The sequence below is a fragment of the Rhipicephalus sanguineus genome, chromosome 2, assembly GCF_013339695.2.
Source record: "Rhipicephalus sanguineus isolate Rsan-2018 chromosome 2, BIME_Rsan_1.4, whole genome shotgun sequence".
In the NCBI taxonomy this organism is placed as follows: domain Eukaryota; kingdom Metazoa; phylum Arthropoda; class Arachnida; order Ixodida; family Ixodidae; genus Rhipicephalus; species Rhipicephalus sanguineus.
This window is the reverse complement of record NC_051177.1, coordinates 33126467-33145609: the sequence shown is the minus strand read 5'-3', so window position 1 is coordinate 33145609 and position 19143 is coordinate 33126467. Positions and strand designations below refer to the sequence as shown.

Sequence of the window (19143 nt, the reverse complement as noted above, 5' to 3'; positions counted from 1 at the left end):
AAATGTGTGCACTCTTCAATGGCACTGAAAGCAGGAAAGTGGACAGCAGATGCTGTGAAGATGCACCTCAGCAACCTAATGTGCGTCCTGGAAACTCATGTCCACAATATCTTCATGAAGAGTTCATTACTGGTACTTAAGCACATGTATTTCACATTTTATCATAGACAGATAAAATAGGGTGAGCAAAAAAAAGCTAAACTGCAATGATCCTTTATTACTCCTACACATTGGCATTTTTTAAAACTGTCTGCCCCGTTCCTATAACCTCGAGTATGGCACAAAAAATAATCGCTGCTTGCTCAATAAGTTGGCTCTCACTCTAAGGGCAATAAAGCAAGAAACACATCATGCAGGTTAATTATTATTCTGTTATGCACAATCTCTCTCAGCATGCTCGCATTCCTCCCCCTCCTCCTCCAGAGGAGGAGGTAAAAAAAAACGTGCGCAGAAACACAACATGATTCCCGACGGGGTACTGACCGCAAATATGGTGCAGCCCTCAAGAGTGTCAACATCTATATCCGCAGTATCCTGAGCATCCATGCCAAATTTTTGCGTTGTAGGCGGGGGGGGAGGGGCGACAGAGAGCGGTGGAGAGAAGAACAAAAAGTGAAAGAAGAGAGGGACGGGCAGAGACCAATTAGATCGGAAGAACGGTGTGCACTGTTAAAAAAAACATCAACAGTTTTTACCGCCACCACCACTGCCAGCTACCACTGAAACCTGCACCTTAACATTAAACATGCCCTGCCTTCACACCTTACAGTTCCACACTAAGATTACCAGAGTCAAATATGGCACTTCGAACATTTATCCATGGTGAAAATTATGGGTAGCAGAAAAGAGTTGATAACAATTTGGTTAGAACCACTGAACAAAAAAAGAAGTTGCAGCTACTCTTACCACTCTCTTAAAGGAACACTAAAGTGAAATGGTTTAGACCAGGGGTCTCAAACATGCGGCCCGCCGGCCATATGCGGCCCGCTGACCTTTCACTAGCGGCCCGCATACGACTGCCTTTGTCCCATGATTTTTTAAAATTCTGGCCTGCTGACCTTTCGCCATAGCAGCCCGCATATGACTGCCTTCGTCCCATCATTTTTAAAAATTTTCTTATTAAGTATGTTCATGAGCTACTCAGACAGAACTAGTCTCAAGCATTTCTTTTGTGAGGCACAACACGTGGTCACCACGTGTTAAAACATAATCGTGGAACAAAAACTACACACACAGATTTTAGTAATCTTGGAAATCGGTATCGATATGTATCTCAAATCCTGACGCCAAACCTTTCAGAGATATGAGGAGATGAGATATGGGAAAGGCCTTCCTTCAAAAGGCGACGTTAGCTGACACCTTGTTCAAGCACCCACCCTACCCCACGTGGCAGCCTTCTTCACTGTCCCGGCCCTCCCGGGACTAAATTTTGTTATTGCGGCTCACTAACTGAGTTGTGTATGAGACCCCTGGTTTAGAACTGATGAACTGCTCTTTGACAACTTTATTGTCATTAATTTCACGACCATAAGTTTAAAATAAAAAAATAAAATCCACGACGAAACCACTGCACTTGGATACTAGTGCGGTGATGTTATGAATTTCATGGTCTTTTTTTCGTACTTTGGCCCCACTGGCTCAAGTTCACTGACTTCCTTACCCAATGCGATTCGTACTTAAGGATAAAGAATTACGGAGGCCCCAGCAGATGCCGTCAAAATCTATGACATCATGGCAAGTTGTTGCAGGAACTTGGAGGTAGTGTTGCTATCCATATTTTCTTAATGTGCGTTTTCTGGCCTACCAAGCGTCTTCTTGCGGCAATAGTGGTGTTTTTGGTGTTGTGGAAGATTAATTTACTAATACGAGTCAGATCATTTTTCTCGTTAGTGTCCCTTTAAGGTCCTTTATGACATTAAATATTAGAGAGGTGAAGTACTTTATGTGCACAGCTCACTGATTTCCTCGAGCAACTCCTCGCAAATTGGTAAATTGCAACAACGCTCCATTGCTGCTAAATCTGGACGAAATCGATACGGTGACAAATTGGCTTCAGAGGTGTCAATACAAACAAGAATGTTCAAAGCTATGTACATCATTACCATGATTTATTCACCATAGTGAATGTGCATGCGATAATATTGTTACAGAGATGAAGTGAAGGAAGACAAAGAGCTAGTGAGGCTGACTGGAGCGCGAGTGTGGTGGTCAGCCATCTTGACTCTTAACAATTCTCTGTATGAATATAACAACCCCATATCAATATAGTGCCAGATTTCTCTCCAGCGACCTTAATATGAAAGTCTATGCTCCAGACAGTTCGCTTACAATAAAATAACTATGATCCTCAAACTCCTAGTCAAAACTTGGTACTTTGCTAATTGGTAAAAGAATAAAAATTGCTACCACTTATAATAATAAGGCAGAAATTCCTACCTAGAAGACATATTATTCATGCTTTAACAAGGCAACTCATCAGAAACGCTATCGATGTTTACAGGTATTGGTAGATTACTCTTTAAGTGAGAAAATACAGATCAGACTTCTTTGTTGGAGCTTCATGCTCAAACTGTCGCCCCAATTTTACCAGGACGATGTGAAAAGACTTTTTTTCTGTATGCATGAAAGTGTGTTTATTTCATTCTGGAAAAGCCCACAACAAATTTCAGGCCGAGTTTCCACCTACTTCTTTTTTATAAGCGACTAATTAATTCATCTTGGCTGACCAAATCTGTGGCCCCACGGAGAGATAACGGTCAGAGCATTCCCAACTGCACCCAATCTTTGTGCCCTTTCCAACTTGCCAAGTATCGGTTCACAGTAAAGCTGACCAATTTTCAATCACAAAAAGGTAATCCACCAACAAAGTTATAAATCAAGTTTCTATCTAATGTCCTTAAGGATAAACAGCCCGTAGTCCAGAAAGGTACTTCAAAAGGAGTTTGCACAATTACTTTCTTTTCTAAACATAAATTTGATGTTATCCTAGTGTTATAAAATTAAAAGGAAAATAGCAGTGTCAATCCACATCCCTAACTGTTGAGAGTAAAAGCTGTTAAAAGCTGACAGCTGTATTTGCTTCTATACAAGATGACAGCAGCCACAATTCCTCTATTTAAGTGTACATGGCAGCTTTTTAATATTCTATACATAGTTGAATGGTTCACCAAATGGCTTCCAGGTAAGCCAAGCTAAGAAAACTTGTAAATCAGGCCAACACCAACCAAGGATAATAGTTCAAGCAGTCAGAATAGGCAAAAACACACAAAGAAATGCAGACATTGCAAGACAAAACAAGCAAAGATGCCGCAAGCTTTCCAATACCCAGAGGCCCAAGTATGCTGAAAGCACAGCACGACTGTTCTGTACAACAATATAAATGAGAAAATCTTTTACTTTATGTGAACTCAAACATCTCAACATGCAAGGATATTATTAAATTAAGTAATCACCTAACCATATGGTTGCATAAACTATTCAAGTAAAGTTACACCATTAATAATCCCTAAACAGTATTGAGAAAGCAAGTTAAATGTACCCTTTGTTTTAGCAAGGGCATGTCAAGAAGCGATAGGCTCATACATTCAAAATTAGCAACTTGAAATTAAATGAACAATATTATGTTTCAGCTGGCCCATCCTAACGGCACACTTACTTGACGGGAGTCTTGAGGCTAGCACAAGTTTCCAGATTCTGTACTATATATGTGCCGTGAAAAATGCATTCCTGTTCCATGTAATAAATAACAACCCAAACAGCCCAATGCATATTTGGGACAAACATATTTTAACTTATGGTTAGTCTAAGCACATCTAGTAAACAGGCTGGCTTTATTTCCACAGTTTTATAGTGTATACCAGCTAAGATGCAGCATGCATTTGACAGGAGCAAAGCCTTCTATTGTGCACGAAACCAACTCTTATGTTCTTCGCATACACCCGAGGAAGCCTACACCATTTTCTGTTCTGCTTCATTAAATGAATAATGTAATTCTTAAATTAGTACACTAATTTAATGTAACTATTTGCTTTGCAACCACTGCTATCAAGAGTAAATTTTCAGACCATAATTGACAGAAATCATCACATTCTGTTAGCGATGAGCTAACTTTTGCATCACTTTTCGCTCAAATTTCAGATGAAGTTCTGGTAACATGACTTCTGCAAAAAGTTAATGGAGTATGTATTTCAACTTGGTGTGGCTGCTACATTTCTGTAGACAACAGGGCCACTTACAATTTGAGCTTGATCAGCTGGTGATAGCAAAAAGAATTGGTAAAGTCAAGTACCCGAAAACAAAGTTGTTAACAATATCAGGCACTTGGTTTCATCTCCATAAAAGGCTCCACTTTTTTAGGTGACACCTGCCCCATGTTAGCTAACACCCTGTTATATGTCCTAAAGCAAGTCATCAAGAACATCATCCAAATTTCATTGCACTAACCTATGTACAAGATCACACAATTCCTGAAAGCTGTAGACCTTATGCAAAATTGCTGCCATCTGTCGGAGGTTTGACGAAGCTACCAATTCGGCGCCATGTTGAAGGCTTGTGTACGAATCTTATTACTGTCACTGCTATAACTTCTTGCTTGTATCTGCTCTGAAAGTGGGCAAACAGGGCATCAAAACGTCAGACGAGTGTGTAACGGCATGTACACGTTACCGGCATTTCCTAGTTATTACGTTGACAGTTATTATGTGCAAAGAACTGCCTCACAACGAGAAGAAGGTACAAGTTTGTCACCGAGTCACATTTATGCCTGCCGTCGTTGAGTTGAGGTTTTAGGTTATAAATTTTGTCTGTCTGTTTTCACTGTAACGAATAAAGAGTTGTTAGCTATCTGAATGCCATGCGTGCAAAGTAGGATGGTTGGAAGGAGGCTTTAGCGCGCGACACGGCTAGGCACAGCGCTGACGGTAAGGAAGTTCAGTTGACCCATTTTAAAGTGTATTTTATAAGGAACAGTCTACATCAACCAGATGTATTGAGCATTTAATTTTAAATAAAACGTTGTCCTCTATTTTTATGTTTGAAGCAAAAAATATTTCGCTGCTGTAGTCACCGACGTACGTTATGTATAGAATTACCGCATGATTAAAATGTAAAAAAATACACTTCTGATGCACGTGAAAAGTCAAAGTGAAAAGTGTTAGCTGCTCCAAGAAATAGGTGCCGGTTAGCTGATATGCTTCCGGCATGTTTTCGTAAATAACACGATACGCCAAGAATATTCGCGTTCACATAGTCGCTTTCGGGGCACACTGGCGCTTTACAATTTCAACCCGTTTCTGCAAGGCAGTTTTGCGTAGCCGACTGAACGCTCGCGAAACCACGTCAGCGCGTAACCAACGGTAGCGCACCAACGGTCGAGTGTAACACATTTGCCGGAACAGCATTTTTTTCAATTTCACACCAAAGTGCCATACACAAGCATCTGTTAACATTTCACATCACACAGGGGTGGTTGCAGAATTTTTCCAAAGGGGGATCAGCTTCTGGGAGAGCCTGATATGTGCTCTTGTTGGGATATAAATAAAGAAAAAAAAGTAAAGGGGGGGGGAGAGGGGGTCAGGCCACCCGGGCCGCCCGTCTGAATTTCGCAGTGATAGCGCATGAAACGCTCGAAAAATACACATAGTGAAGCAATACACGCGCAAAGCATCCCACCAAACGCTTCCTTGTCAAACTCCATAACCAAAAACCAACTACAAAGCAGACGCTCCAGCATAATTGGTCCGTTTGCTGAGAATAGATGACGCGCTCGACCTACCTGTCTGACATGTAATTGTTATCGCAATGTAATGAACAAATAAATGGTGTCCACAGCAGCTCAGGCATGCGCGAGTAGCTGCGATGCAGCTTTGAGGCTCGTACAGCTGCGATTTGCCTGTGCCTGCAAGCACACGGTGCGAAAACGGTCTGGCTCCGGCACGACACGAAAGAGTGTTTTCTGATGAGTGCCGATGCTGTCAAATACCGTATCTATTAAGAACGGCGAACGTAAACACGGCGTCAGCGGTAAGCAGTAGCCGGAGCAACGGAACGATCTGCCGCTTCTCGTCGCCCGCGAGGAAATCTAATAACGTGGAGGTTAGTTTAAAACTTTTTTCAGCACCCCAATTTCCTCAATCTGAGCAGCACGGCACACGAAAATATGCCAGCATTGCCGTTTCTATCAGCTGCCACACATCGATTATGCTCCGTGTGTGCACATGCGGAGCACACTTAGCCTTCAACATGGCGGAAATGCGCATGGCGGCCGCTAGATGGCAGCAGATTTTGCATAAGGTCTATAGCATCAACATCACAAATGAAGCTGCCCATTTAAGTGCAGACTGTACTTTGCCAAGACATGGTACGAAGTGCTGTTGGGCAACAATGATTGGCCCATGCTAACAAATGCTGCACATATTTTTCCACAACAACCGAATCAACTGCCCCACATGCTTCAACAGCATTACAATAAAAGTTAACGGTCATGCCTAGTGCCTTCCTTCTCGCTCAAAGAGCAAAAACAAAGTTTTACTAGAGCTAGTAACACACTGCTATCGAACACTTCAGCACTGAGTGTTTACGCCTTTGAGCTAAGAGGTTCAAATTCCACCTCTTTGTTTATCAGCTGTGAGAAAACAAATAAGCAGTGTTGATCGCCTCGCTGAGATTAGGTGTCGATTGAAGGCATTAGGTCTCCATCATCATGGCAACAGCTACTGTGTAATTTTATGCTTAGATATCTCCATCATGCCTTTGAATAAACATTCACTTATGCGACAACTTGACATATCAATTTACATGTATGTACCGTTACGCAAAAAATTCGCCACTCTAAAATTTAAATATTATTTGTCCATGCAGTTGAGCTGTATGTACCAAATGCAACAAGCTTCAATTCAATCATTTCACTAACTTATGAAGGAGACAACTTCAGTATTTTACGTGCATATGAACATTAGAAAAAAAAAATAATCAGAGCTTGTTCCAAACTACACTGTCACTTAAAAGGTTTTTTCACGGACTACATGCATGACAAGCAAGACAAACAACTGAAAGCAAAAAATTTTTTTAAAAAGCAATGCGCAACAGCATGCACCCCACTCTCACCAAACATGTTCCCGTGGCATTCTGTTCCACAAAAAGAGTACGCACAGACCTGGTGCAGAGCGGGTCCCATGACCGGTATCAGAAATCCCTGGTAGATGTACTCTAGAAGCTGCTCTTGGACCATTGTATGAGACACCTTTAAAAGATTCGCACAAAGAGAGAGGGAGACGCGCACAAGTGAACATTCTAGGCGAGCTGGTGCAGGCACTACAAAGCCACAGCTCCACAAGCTTGAAATACAGCATTCAAAATGCCTAATTCAAACACTCACTGGTTCGCTTTGAACAGTGAGAGTTTGCTGCCAACATGCACAAATTATCGGAAGCACACAACTATACTATAGCGGCGACTAAATTCTAGAAGATTTCATCCAAAGCATCCTTAGCGCTGCCTAAATGAAAGCTTGTTTCGTACTTCCAAACGTATGAGTAATGTTGTGGCAACCACATTGCTGCGCCTGGTATGCTCATTTTGCCCGCATGCTCTTGATTAGTTAATTATTTTTATGCATATTATGTTGTTTACTGGTGCATTTTTGATGTATGCCACTTATCATTACTTTACTTAACCGCCTGACTACACTGTAGTACTGCACGATAATTTTATAATTGGCTATTGTGTTCCCTAAAGGAAGCGCTGGCCTCACAGTCACAAAGACACCTATCAACTTCAATCTCCCCTCCATGCGTTTAGGTTTATGGGAAGGTTTACGGAATGTGGGATTTGCGAAAAGGCTGAATTTCCGCAATAGACTCAACTTTAGTTACAATGTGCTGTAGTTACTGAAACTCATGCTCCATTTTTCTAAATTAGAAGCCCTGTACCTTAAAGACCAGAAATTCAAATTTGTAATGAAACCCATGTATTGTAAGCTGTTGTGGCTGTCTGTGCTCTTATAACAAACTAATAAACAATTTTTTATGGCTTTCTTTAATCTTGTTCGACATTCATGCAGCGTTTTCCCCAACAAGTGACTTCCAAGATTTTGATGTTGAATGCCACTCATGTCACGCCTGTGCAAATGTTCACCTTAGCCTGACAATTTGCATAATTTTGCTGCAAAACATCCTATCTTCACACTTTGTAATTATATATTGTAATGACACTTATTGCAGTATGATTTTTTTATTTGTGCCTTGTACAAGACATAACTGACCATAATATACGCATAACAATTAACACCATCATTGCTAAAAACAGCAATGTAATAATAATGAAGTCGTAATTTTATGCTGGCAAACACGATCCTTATACCCATGCCACATGTGCACAAGAAATGACATTCAGTAGCTAAGGCATTAAGTTCCTGAATTGCATTTTTTACGGCAGAGCTGCCACACGTCTAAATATAATGGCATCAGACCAGATGATGTTCGTAACAGCAACTTTTGAAATTAACAATTTTAGGGTAATAATGAAATATAAACACGCATTTTAAGAACTTCTATCTGCGTTCAGGGATAGTGAAATGTATAAGTAAGGATGCTATGGTGCCATTAGCTTGAGTTGGTTCCTGTCTTTTACAAGCTTGCAGCTGATCACAGCAACCACGGTCATTGCAAGTTGAATGTGAAGCCCGCAATCCTACATGGCGCGTGTCATGTCAAAGCCATTGCAATTCTGAAGTGAATTTCGCTACAGTGCAACTGGGAAATAACATGTGATTCGTTAAAAGTCACGTATAAAATATTTTTAACATGGTAAATGCCATAGGTGTGCGCAGGGGAGGGGGGGGCTAGTTACCTAAGAGGGGGAGGGGGTGCAAAGTCTGCCCCATACATTGACTTAATAGGGAGGGGGGGGGGGCGCTGATATGCACCTTCGCCCCCCCTGACAGGGAACCCTGCGCATGCCTATGGTAGACGCCATTTGAAATGTTTTATGTGTACTACAGTGATCAAGGCATTGGTGTCAAGAGTATGCATTCCTCAGTCGAATGTGTTCTAGCGAAGGCATTAGGTGACGAATGGCATTAAGGCGAATGCCATTTGATTTGCCCATGTGGCACTGCGCAAATGGGATTAAATCTTGAGGCATTAGGAAGCTGATGCCATTTTCTGCGCCCGTGTGGCACAGGTATTATTCTCGTTCCCCTAAGCTCACTAAATGTGCCAAGAGCTTCACAAGCTGTATTGCACTGTGTTGCAATCTTTAAAAAATGTATACTCAAGCCTTACAAAAGCCTTTTAGGCCTGCCACAACCTTCATAATTGAAACGTTACGAGCATCAAATGTTTTATTATGCTTATTCTACTGCCCACTCATCCGAGATAACAATGCATGCTTTAAAGTTACTGTTCCACTTTCCACAAATGTAGCTTCAGCTTAATTAGGAAAGCGGCGAACCCTGGTGCTAGTGACAGCACTACAACATCAGAAGATGAGCACAGAAAGCAACAACTCCAAACAAGTTACCACAATGTGCTATGCAAAGTTTACAAGAAAATTTCGGAAATCTATTGAGGAATTTATCACCACATTGCACTTGCCTGCTCTAACAGCCCCTGAAACATCGCTAACACCTTCACCAGTGTTACTAAAGATAAGATCATGACGGCTTGCAGATGGACTTGTACCTGAATCACTGCATTGCAGAACTCTAGAGAATTGAGGAACATGGTGAGCTCTGGGAACTCCTGAATGTCCTCGTGAGTGAGGCGGTACCAGTCATCCGCAACTATGGTCAGCTTTCGCGGTAGCACTGAGTAGAGGCCACTCAATCCGGTGGCCAACACCTGTCAAGCGAATTGATAAAACAGAAGGTGAGCACTATAAAAGGCAAGCTTTACCCAAACAGAAGTGACGATGGCTGCCCTGAAGGACTGCCACAGTTATCAAAGAGAGTTCCACCCATGGCAGATGTCAGGATGGCGTCACATACGCAACTAAGTTTATAAAATTTCTTCAATTTGCAAGATCTTTCAACCCTTGCTTATCAATATGATGGTTAGAAAGTGTCAGAATACCTCCATCACAATGTTTTCTAACCGTCTAAAGGGCTAGAAACATTTCCCAACCCAAAGACTGATTTACAGTGTTGGCATTGCTGACACGATACAACACACAAACAAACAGTGCTACCATGTTTAAAGAACGAGTGCAATGACAAGAAATACCGTATTTATACAATTAAAGGTCGACCCATTTTATCTAAATTTGAAATTCGAAGTTGGGGGGGTCGACTTACAATCGAAACCAAAACTAGTTTCGGTTGTAAGGTCGACTTACAACCAAAACCGAAACAACAGGAAATCAGGCCCGCTGTGGCATGATTACGACATTACCTTCCAGCTCTACCTGCGACATATACCATATTTTCTCGTGTATAATGTCGTGTTCTCGAGGAGCACGGCTTGCTGGTAACGAAAAGCGTCTATTTCAGAGGCGCCCGGACGCGCCTGCTCTCGGGGTGTAAACCGATCTGTGCACCGGGAGGACGCGCTGGGCTGTCCGTCGTTTACACTACGCGGCGCGTGCGTGTTACAGTAGGCGAGGCGCCAAGCCACATCTCCCTCTCTTAAGTGACTACACCGTAACGTTCAGGCACAAACACTCTGCGGCCGGAACGGGTGGTGGTTGCTGGAACCCTCGATGTCTCTGCTGCAGCATCGTTGACTGGCTTGGTCAGTGAATTAGTGCTGTCGGTTCGCAGCGGGTCACCTCGCTGGGACGAAGCTCCATTGTAGAGGGCAGCTAGCGGTCCCGCGACTGTCGACGGCTCGAAATCTTCGTCGTCAGTGTCGAAGACTAAAGAGGAGGGAAGTGGTTTCGCTTTCTTCTGTGAGGCCGGCAATGGGACGAGCATCTTTCTGTTGCGACGCACGTGTCCGCGCTCTGTTTGAACCCAGTAGGAGCGGGGAGTGTCTGCTTGTTGAGTTATTTCCCCCTCGCATTTGAGGTCTCACACCCAGACACGGGTGTTTGGAGAGAGAGCTGGTAGGTCCTTAGCCGCATGACGACGGTTGAAGTTTCGCCTCTGGCGTTGTTTTGCTTCGAGGTCCCTTTTCGTCACTTGTTTGTTGTCGACGTTTCCGGGAACGAGGAGAGCAGGAAATGCAGGAACTCGAGAGCGTAGCTGGCGTACCATGAGCAATTTAGCCGGGCTGAAGCCTGTCGGCCCCGGCGTGTCTCTGTAGGCCGGTAGGGCGAGGTACGGATCGTCTGCTTTCTCGAGCAGATGTTTCACTGTTTGAACGGCGCGTTCCGCTTCCCCGTTGGCCTGCGGATGAACAGGGCTGCTCGTGGTGTGGTTGAAGCCGTATGCTTTAGCGAATTCTGCGAATGCCGAGCTCGAGAACTGCGGGCCGTTGTCGGATACCACTGTCACAGGGATGCCATGACGAGCGAAAATGCTTTTGAGGTGGTTAATGACGGTGTCTGCGGAGGTGGAAGCAAGGAGTGCAATCTCGGGGTACCGTGAGCGATAGTCCACACGTATCAGGTAGTTCTGTCCCCGAAGTTGGAATAAGTCGATCCCCACCATCTGCCACGGAAGCTCTGGTGTAACTGTCGGCAGAAGCGGCTCGGCTCTTTGCGGTTGGTTTATAGCACAAGTTTCACAGTTAGAAACCATTCGCTGGAGTTCCGATGAGATTCCTGGCCACCACACAGACTGCTTTGCCCTTTCTCTGCAGCGTCCGATGCCTTGGTGCCCTTCATGTAGGCGAGTGAGAATTTCGCTTCTCAGAGAATGAGGAATCACCAGGCGCGTTCCGTACAGCAGGTAGCCATCGTTTTCAGACAGACTTGTTCGGTATTGCCAAAACGGAGAGAGGGGGGCTGGGACGCTGCGTTTTTCCGGCCGTCCGTTGAGGCAAAAGCACAGAAGACGCTGGCAGACCTCATCTTCTTTTTGAGCTTTCTTCACTGGATCGAAGGCGGAAGTTTGCAGACCCATGAGTGCACCCTCTACGTAGGCGCTCACTTCATCACAAGTGAGAGTCCCCGCTGTCGAGCTGCTTGCAGTTGGTGCTCTCGAGAGAGTGTCAGCAGTAGCAATACTTTTTCCTGGGATGTACTGCATGACGTAACTGAAGCGCATGAGGCGCATGCGGAAGCGTTGAATTCGTGGTGGCAGCAGATCGAGAGACTCTTTTCCCAGGAGGGTGATCAAAGGTTGATGATCTGTTTGAAAGGTTGCCGTGAGACCACGCAGGTATTCTTCGAACCGTTCGGCTCCCCAGGTTAGAGCCAAGGCTTCCTTTTCTATCTGAGCATACCGCGTTTCGGCGGGCGTTAGGGATCTTGAGGCGAATGCGACTGGGCGGTTTTTCCCATCCGGTTGCACTTGTAGCAGTACTGCGCCCAATCTGTAGGCTGATGCGTCTGCTGAGAGTGTAGTAGGATACTCCAGATGGTACTTTGCCAAGCACTGGTCCGAACAGATGAGGTCCTTGATGTTTTGGAAGTCTTTTTCCTGAGCGGGGCCCCATGTCCACTGCGACGTTTTCTTGAGGAGAACACGGACAGCGGCTGTCCTTTCGGCCAAATTTGGCAGGAACCTTGCCAGATGGTTCATCATCCCTAAGATCCGGCGGACTCCGGCGACGTCTGTAGGCGGCGGGAGACACTTGATAGCCTCGACTTTTTTAGGGTCGGGACGTATGCCTTGACTACTGATGACACAGCCTAGGAAGGTCACCTCCTTCACGCTGAAAGCGCATTTAGAGCGGTTGAGGGTGATTCCAGAGGAAGCAAGCTTCTTGAGAGTCGTGTTAAGGTTTCCGTCGTGCTCGGCTTGATCGCGGCCAAAGACGAGAATGTCGTCCATGAGATTGACGACTCCTGTTAGTCCACTCAGGATTTCGGACATGCGTTTTTGGAAATACTGCGGTGCTGACGTTATGCCGAATGGAAGTCTCGTGAAACAAAAGCGTCCAACTGGCGTAATGAATGTTGTCAGATCTTGGCATGCCGGAGAAAGAGGGATTTGGTGAAAGCCCGAATTTGCATCTAGTCTTGAGAAAACGGTTGCCTCACCTAACAAAGCGAGCGTCTGTTCCACTGACGGGAGGGGAAGGACTGAAGAGTTGAGGCGGGTGAAGTCCACGCATATTCGGACACCTCCTGAGGGTTTCACTACCAGAACAATTCCGGCGCACCAGTCCGTAGGGCCTTCTACAGGGCGGATCACTCCTTGTTGTTGCATGCTGATGATCTCCTGCTCGACTGCTTTCCGTAGGGGCACAGGAATGCGCCTTGCCACGGTAACGGAATACGGCACAGCCGCGGGATTGAGGCGAATTGTGTACGCACCCGGCAGCAGAACCAGACCGTTGAAAAGTTCGGGATATCGTTCCTCAACGCGTTCCGTGGCACACAGAAACTTGACGAGTCCCAAGCTTTCGATGGCAGGTAATCCAAGGAGTGGATGTTTCAGCTACTGCACAACGTAGACGACTTGGTTCGACCTTCGCGACCTCCACGTTATCGTTGCGTCAAATTTTCCGACGACCGGAAGTGCCATTCCGCTCGGTCCTGAGAGGGTTTCGCTTGCTGGCTGGAGATGTTCAGGAATTCCAGCAAACGTAGCCGGGACAACAGAAACTTGGGCACCGGTGTCGATCTTTGCGATCAGTGGATAGCCGTTCAGGTCGACTTCGACAAGCCTTGAGTCGTGCTGAGCGTCGGCTGGTTGGTTTACCGCCCCAAGAAACATAGCTGAGGTTCCTTGCTCGAGCGTTGAGATGTCTCTTGACGGAACTTTTCTGCAAACACGAGCGAAATGTCCCCTTGTGTTGCACTTTGAGCACTTCTCAGTCTTTGCTGGGCACAGAGAACGAGAATGAGGCGCTCCACCGCAGTAGCCGCATGATTGACTACTTGATTTCGTCGCGTTGTTATGCGGTCGCGGTAGGTTCTTGCCTTTGCCGCGATAATTGTGGGAGACGGCGTCGAGACCGGTGTACTCTGACTTGAAAGAGGACGGTTCCCCGGAGGCCTGAAGGAGCTGCTGCTGCTGCTGCTTGTGCACGGACTCCTTTTGGCGTGCCTTAGCGAGCGCCATGGCGAGTGTGAGGTTAGCGTCCATCTGTAGGGCTTCGCAGAGCTTCTTGTCGCGGAGTCCCAGTACGAAGCGGTCGCGGATGAGGCGATCCCGCAAGTCACCGTAGTCGCACCTGCCTGCCATGTTGTATAGGGCGGTGACGTATTGGTTGACGGTCTCGGAGGGCTCTTGTTCCCGCCGATTGAAGCAAGCTGACTCGTACACGACATTTCTCGCTTGGACGAAGTGCGAGTCAAACTTCGCCTTGACAAGGTCAAAGTTTTTGCTGTCTTCCGTGGAGAGCGAGAACGTGTTGAAAATTTGTCTCGCTTGGCGACCCATTACGTAGAGCAGAGTTCGCACCTGCATTTCACGCTCTTGGTGGACGAGACCCGATGCAAAGCGGTAGTCGTCGAACTCCAGGATCCATGCAGGCCACTCGGAGGCTTGATCAAACGTAAATGGCTGAGGAGGCTTTAAAGAGAAGCCTGTCGCGGCGTTCGTAGCTGCAGTAGCCGAGTCCGTCATCGTGGTCGTTGGAGACCGTTGAGGACGACGAGAGCAGAGGCTAGAAGAGACCGGCAGAAGGATCCCACTTCTGACACCATGTCGTGTTCTCGAGGAGCACGAAAGAAAGCGACTCTCCACACGGCTTGCTGGTAACGAAAAGCGTTTATTTCAGAGGCGCCCGGATGCGCCTGCTCTCGGGGTGTAAACCGATCCGCGCACCGGGAGGGCGCGCTGGGCTGTCCGTCGTTTACACTACGCGGCGCGTGCGTGTTACAGTAGGCGAGGCGCCTTGCCACATATAACCCGCACCCTCAGCAATGATTCTTGAAAAATTTTGTAAAAATGATCCCCACGAAGCTAGCTATTCTGTATAAATTTTAAGCACTGCCGTGAAGCCACCTTTCCACACAGGATTTCGAGTTTGTTTTCTTCAGCGACATCACAAACAACTTTCCTTTCAGATGTGCTCCCTCTTCCTCTTCTTCTTTTTTTTTTTTTTTTTTTTTTGCCGTGCGATTTTAGGGAGATCGACCTACATTCCAGTCGACCTATAATCGTGTAAATACGGTAATTGGTATAAGTTGGAGTCAAACACAGTCCAAAAGCATCGGGTGAAGCAAGACGATGGATGGTTTCTTGCAGGTCACTGCTGTGTCTATCTTCTAGCTTAGTCCCATCTTTGTTTTACTGTGTCAACTCCTATCAATATTATTTCATTACTAACTGAACATGCTACACAAGTAACATAAAAGAAAAACTTGAAGGACGCTTCAGCTGTGCTGTCAAGAGTAGAACACGGTAGTGTAATGGGACTGTGTTCGTATGGTCTTCCCAATCCCTAGCCTGGCTTCGCTTCTCAGCCGACACCTAAACCGTGCTGCAAGGAAAGCCACAGTGCAGATGCCCTCAGGCTCCTATATCCATGCATGCAGCACAACGAAACAAGGTGGGCAAGCGCGGCCATGGGCCCTTTGCACCATCTCGTGGGTGATAGTCAAGCCTCTGCCACACTGAAGCAACTTCGAGATGCATGTATCACTAAGGGTAAATGGTGTACATAAATAGCTCGCTATTAGTATGCTAGAGGATGTATGTGTGGTGGCTTAGCGGTGAAACGCATCGCGCCACGGATCAAGGGGTTGCAGGTTAGAATCCCCAGTTCCACTCGAACCGAAGATTTTCTATTTTTTCTTTATCTACATCTACCTTGAATTTTTGCTCACGGACAACGCTGATTTTTCACTCACAACCAATGATGCAGTCGCCGTCACCGTTACCGGAATTTCTGTGAAACGGGCCATTTAATGCTATTGCGCTAAAACAAACAATGTGTCTCGATTGGCAAATTAAAGCATACAACACAGAATGTGCAATGTTTACTATTCCCATGGGCAGTGCATTATCACTTATCCTCTGCTTCAAATTCTGCATGAAGAATGTGCAAGAATAAAAATTTATTCTCGCAATCAAACACTTTCATTCCTGCGTTTCCTCTGATATAAGACGGTGTTGGCCTTCGCTGTAGGAAAGCTTCGCTGCCCTTACAAACACGCCTTAGTTCTCAATCGATCACTAATCCTGCTTACCGGGCAGAAGTTTGAGTTCTCTGCAATGTAGAGACCAATGCTTTCATTTTTCTGTGACAGTGCCATGCACAGCAGCAGTGCATCTCGGGCCTGCTGGCCAATGGCACCTTCTCGATGCACAAACGGAATCAGCAGGGAGAAGATGAGAAACCTGCAATAACGGTTCCAGATGGTGTTGTAACATCTTCGTACAACACTCTCCTTCACTACTGCAACAAAATGTTTTTAATCTCAGCAAGACACCTGCAGTTGCTGGTTGCCAGATTATCACACTAACTCGCTCAACCCCTACAAGAAGGCCATAGGAAGGCTTGTAAATTTTAGGTTACCCATTACCCATCCAGACAGCCTTCCCATTTCTGATGCTGAGTCCCTCTACTTACCAACTATGCTGACATAATTACATGGCCATCACAACATCTAGTGTACAACTGCATCAAGTGGCCACACTTCACAAAATTCGCGCATGCGTAGTTACTCTACATACCACATGTAACCTGTCTGATTCTTTTGCAAAGCATCAGTAAATGCAGAACTTTTACAAAGCTCTCTCCTCTTAGATGTCAAGTTTAACATTGTCTAGCTCAGCCAATATACTACTATGAGATCACGGATTACTCAGTGCTCTACAGATATTTAATACAAAAAATAAGTCCTACACAGTGAGTATAAGAAGTCTAATACACTCAAAGAATGTGAAATGCTTAAAACATGGCACAAGAACAAGAAATTAATCGCCATGTGGACAGAGACCACTTGTGACATTGCACACTACATAACAGAACATTGTGACATTGTACACTACGTATACATACATTTCAGGTATGCATAACACATTCTTTTTAATTGTGAACCAACAATTTCAAGGGGCATTACTTTGGTTATGTTTGTTAAAAGCAACTCATACAAGGTCAATTATTTCTAACACAATAACATGGCAATCCCTCTAAAGCAGAAAAAGAGAAAACTGCAAAACCTATTAAGAGCCTACAAGCGTTGCCAACAATCATGCTGCACATTCAGGCAGCAAGGGGCGAATACAAATGAATTGGTTGCAGGACACACTGAATATGTACATCACCCGCAGACAATGGCTTACTTTAAACACTGTGCTGCTGCTACAAACCTTCAACAAAGAAGGTTGCAGGTTCAATACCGGATACTATCAGCTGCAATTTCCCTATTAGGCAGCACAAAATCATTCCTGTCACAGGACTAGACAGAAACCTTCAGGTTGTACTCGGTAGCTATTTCAGCAGCCCATCATAAAGTGTTCTTAGCTATGATCAACCTTGAGACCTGAAGCTGACCACACACTCCCTTTAGAATGAGAAGGGCCTTGGAAATCTCCCTTTGCGAAAAGTTAACAGATGTCCAAATAACCTAATGGAAACCAAACACAGATTCCCCAACCGTTCAGAATGCAGCGAAACAGAGTTGGTCTTGGAGCATTTGATGATGTATTATGACTATCAACACATAAAAAAAATTATGGCAGCTTTGCACTAGTGGTGCCAAGCCTGAAGGAAGAGCAGAGCTGGGCAGCCTTCCTTGTTTCTCTATTTTTCTTTCTTTCTTTCTCTCTGTTTCTTGCGTCTCTTCTTTGTATCTTTTTCTTTCTTTCTCTCTCTCTTTCTTTTTCTGTCTTGCTCTCTGTTTTTTCTACCTCTTTTTTTGTGTTTGTTTCTTTCTATCTCTATCGTCAATGTCTTTCTATCTTTTTATGTCTTTTTATTCCTTTTATTTCTCTCTGTCTTTCATGTGTTCTGGGAGCGAAGCAGAAGATGAAGCGGCTGAAGAGAGCGCTTGCCGGCCGTGTTATTGAGCTCATGATAGTGATAGTGCTTTTGTACTCGACCGACACAGTTTTTCCTCGCAAATAAATTTTGTTTTCTTTATTTTTTCTCTTTCTCCTCTTTGCTTCTGGTCTCCTCTCCTCCTTTCCTTCCTCCTCTCCACTTTGCCGAGCAGAGTAACGCTTGCACCTACTGCACTCGGTGGTGGGGCTCGCCCAATGCCTGTGGCACATACCCGCCTGAGGTTTTTTTGTTCACGTTGGACAGATCCTGGCTGGCTTAAACAGCTCTGCTGTTAAAAAGAACTATGAGCCTAAAGTCGCATGAATCATTTGAATGTGCTGAAAAAGATCACTGGAGCAAGACTCTGTGCAGTATAGAGTATCAACTTTTAAATGTAACTAAGAAATGCATGCTCAAATTTATAAAAACGACTCCAACGTCGCAATTTTGTACATAGTGCCATGACAGAAAGGGCAGACATGTAAAAAAATTGCCTTTTTACTTTTTTCAATGTACACAAGGACTTCTAAAACAAAACTGAAAATTTTAACAAATAAAAACCCAATTGCAATGAGCGAAAAGCTGGACAATAGGGCACCAACACAATGGATAAAGTGAAAGGAAGGTCCTAATAACGATGCTTTGCAGTAAAGCCCACAGACACAGGCAAATCTGAAGAAACACCTTGTTGACAAGGACACAATGCTGCTACAAACCCTTCTGAACAAATACTTTATCGGAAGGACAATACACAAGATAAAGCCTCTGCACCCGGTGCTGGCACTCCGAAAAGCACGAAGTGACAATTCTTGCAACAAACAAAGCAACACGGCATGGCTTGAAACCCAGACAGAACATGGTATTGCTGCTCTGGCGAGCGACCTTACCCCCCTGTAGGAGTTCCTGTGGGCATTGAAGAGGGCAAGTTGTCGAAACACTCGCCGGTCGTGCAAAAGTGGAATCGCAGAGTCGAACTATGATGACGGAAACCATGAAAGAAAGAAAGCCCACACAAAAGAAAAGGGTGACCCTTATCCCCGTGGGACTTGAAACTGTCAAAGTCAATGCTGTTGACAATGTCGCGAAAAAGGAAATGGGGCAGACACGACCGTGTAAAATGATAATCAGAACTGGTGGAAAAAAGCACTGTCCATTAACC

At 44.9% G+C, this 19143-nt stretch overlaps 1 protein-coding gene across 4 annotated transcripts in view; it reads right to left on the bottom strand.

Moving 5' to 3' along the window:
- The window catches only part of LOC119382678 (FHF complex subunit HOOK interacting protein 1B), a 43444-nt gene that overhangs the window by 17448 nt on the left and 6853 nt on the right, over positions 1 to 19143 (bottom strand). The window contains exons 5-9 of one of the 4 annotated variants that reach the window (XM_037650476.2): positions 18872 to 18958; positions 16186 to 16336; positions 9681 to 9839; positions 7154 to 7240; positions 484 to 534 (exon numbers count right to left, since the gene is read on the bottom strand). In XM_037650476.2, coding sequence (XP_037506404.1) covers positions 484 to 534; positions 7154 to 7240; positions 9681 to 9839; positions 16186 to 16336; positions 18872 to 18958 — 535 coding nt within the window. The remainder of the gene's footprint in view (positions 1 to 483; positions 535 to 7153; positions 7241 to 9680; positions 9840 to 16185; positions 16337 to 18871; positions 18959 to 19143) is intronic. The other 3 variants (XM_037650477.2, XM_037650478.2, XM_037650479.2) reach the window with 3 other exon arrangements.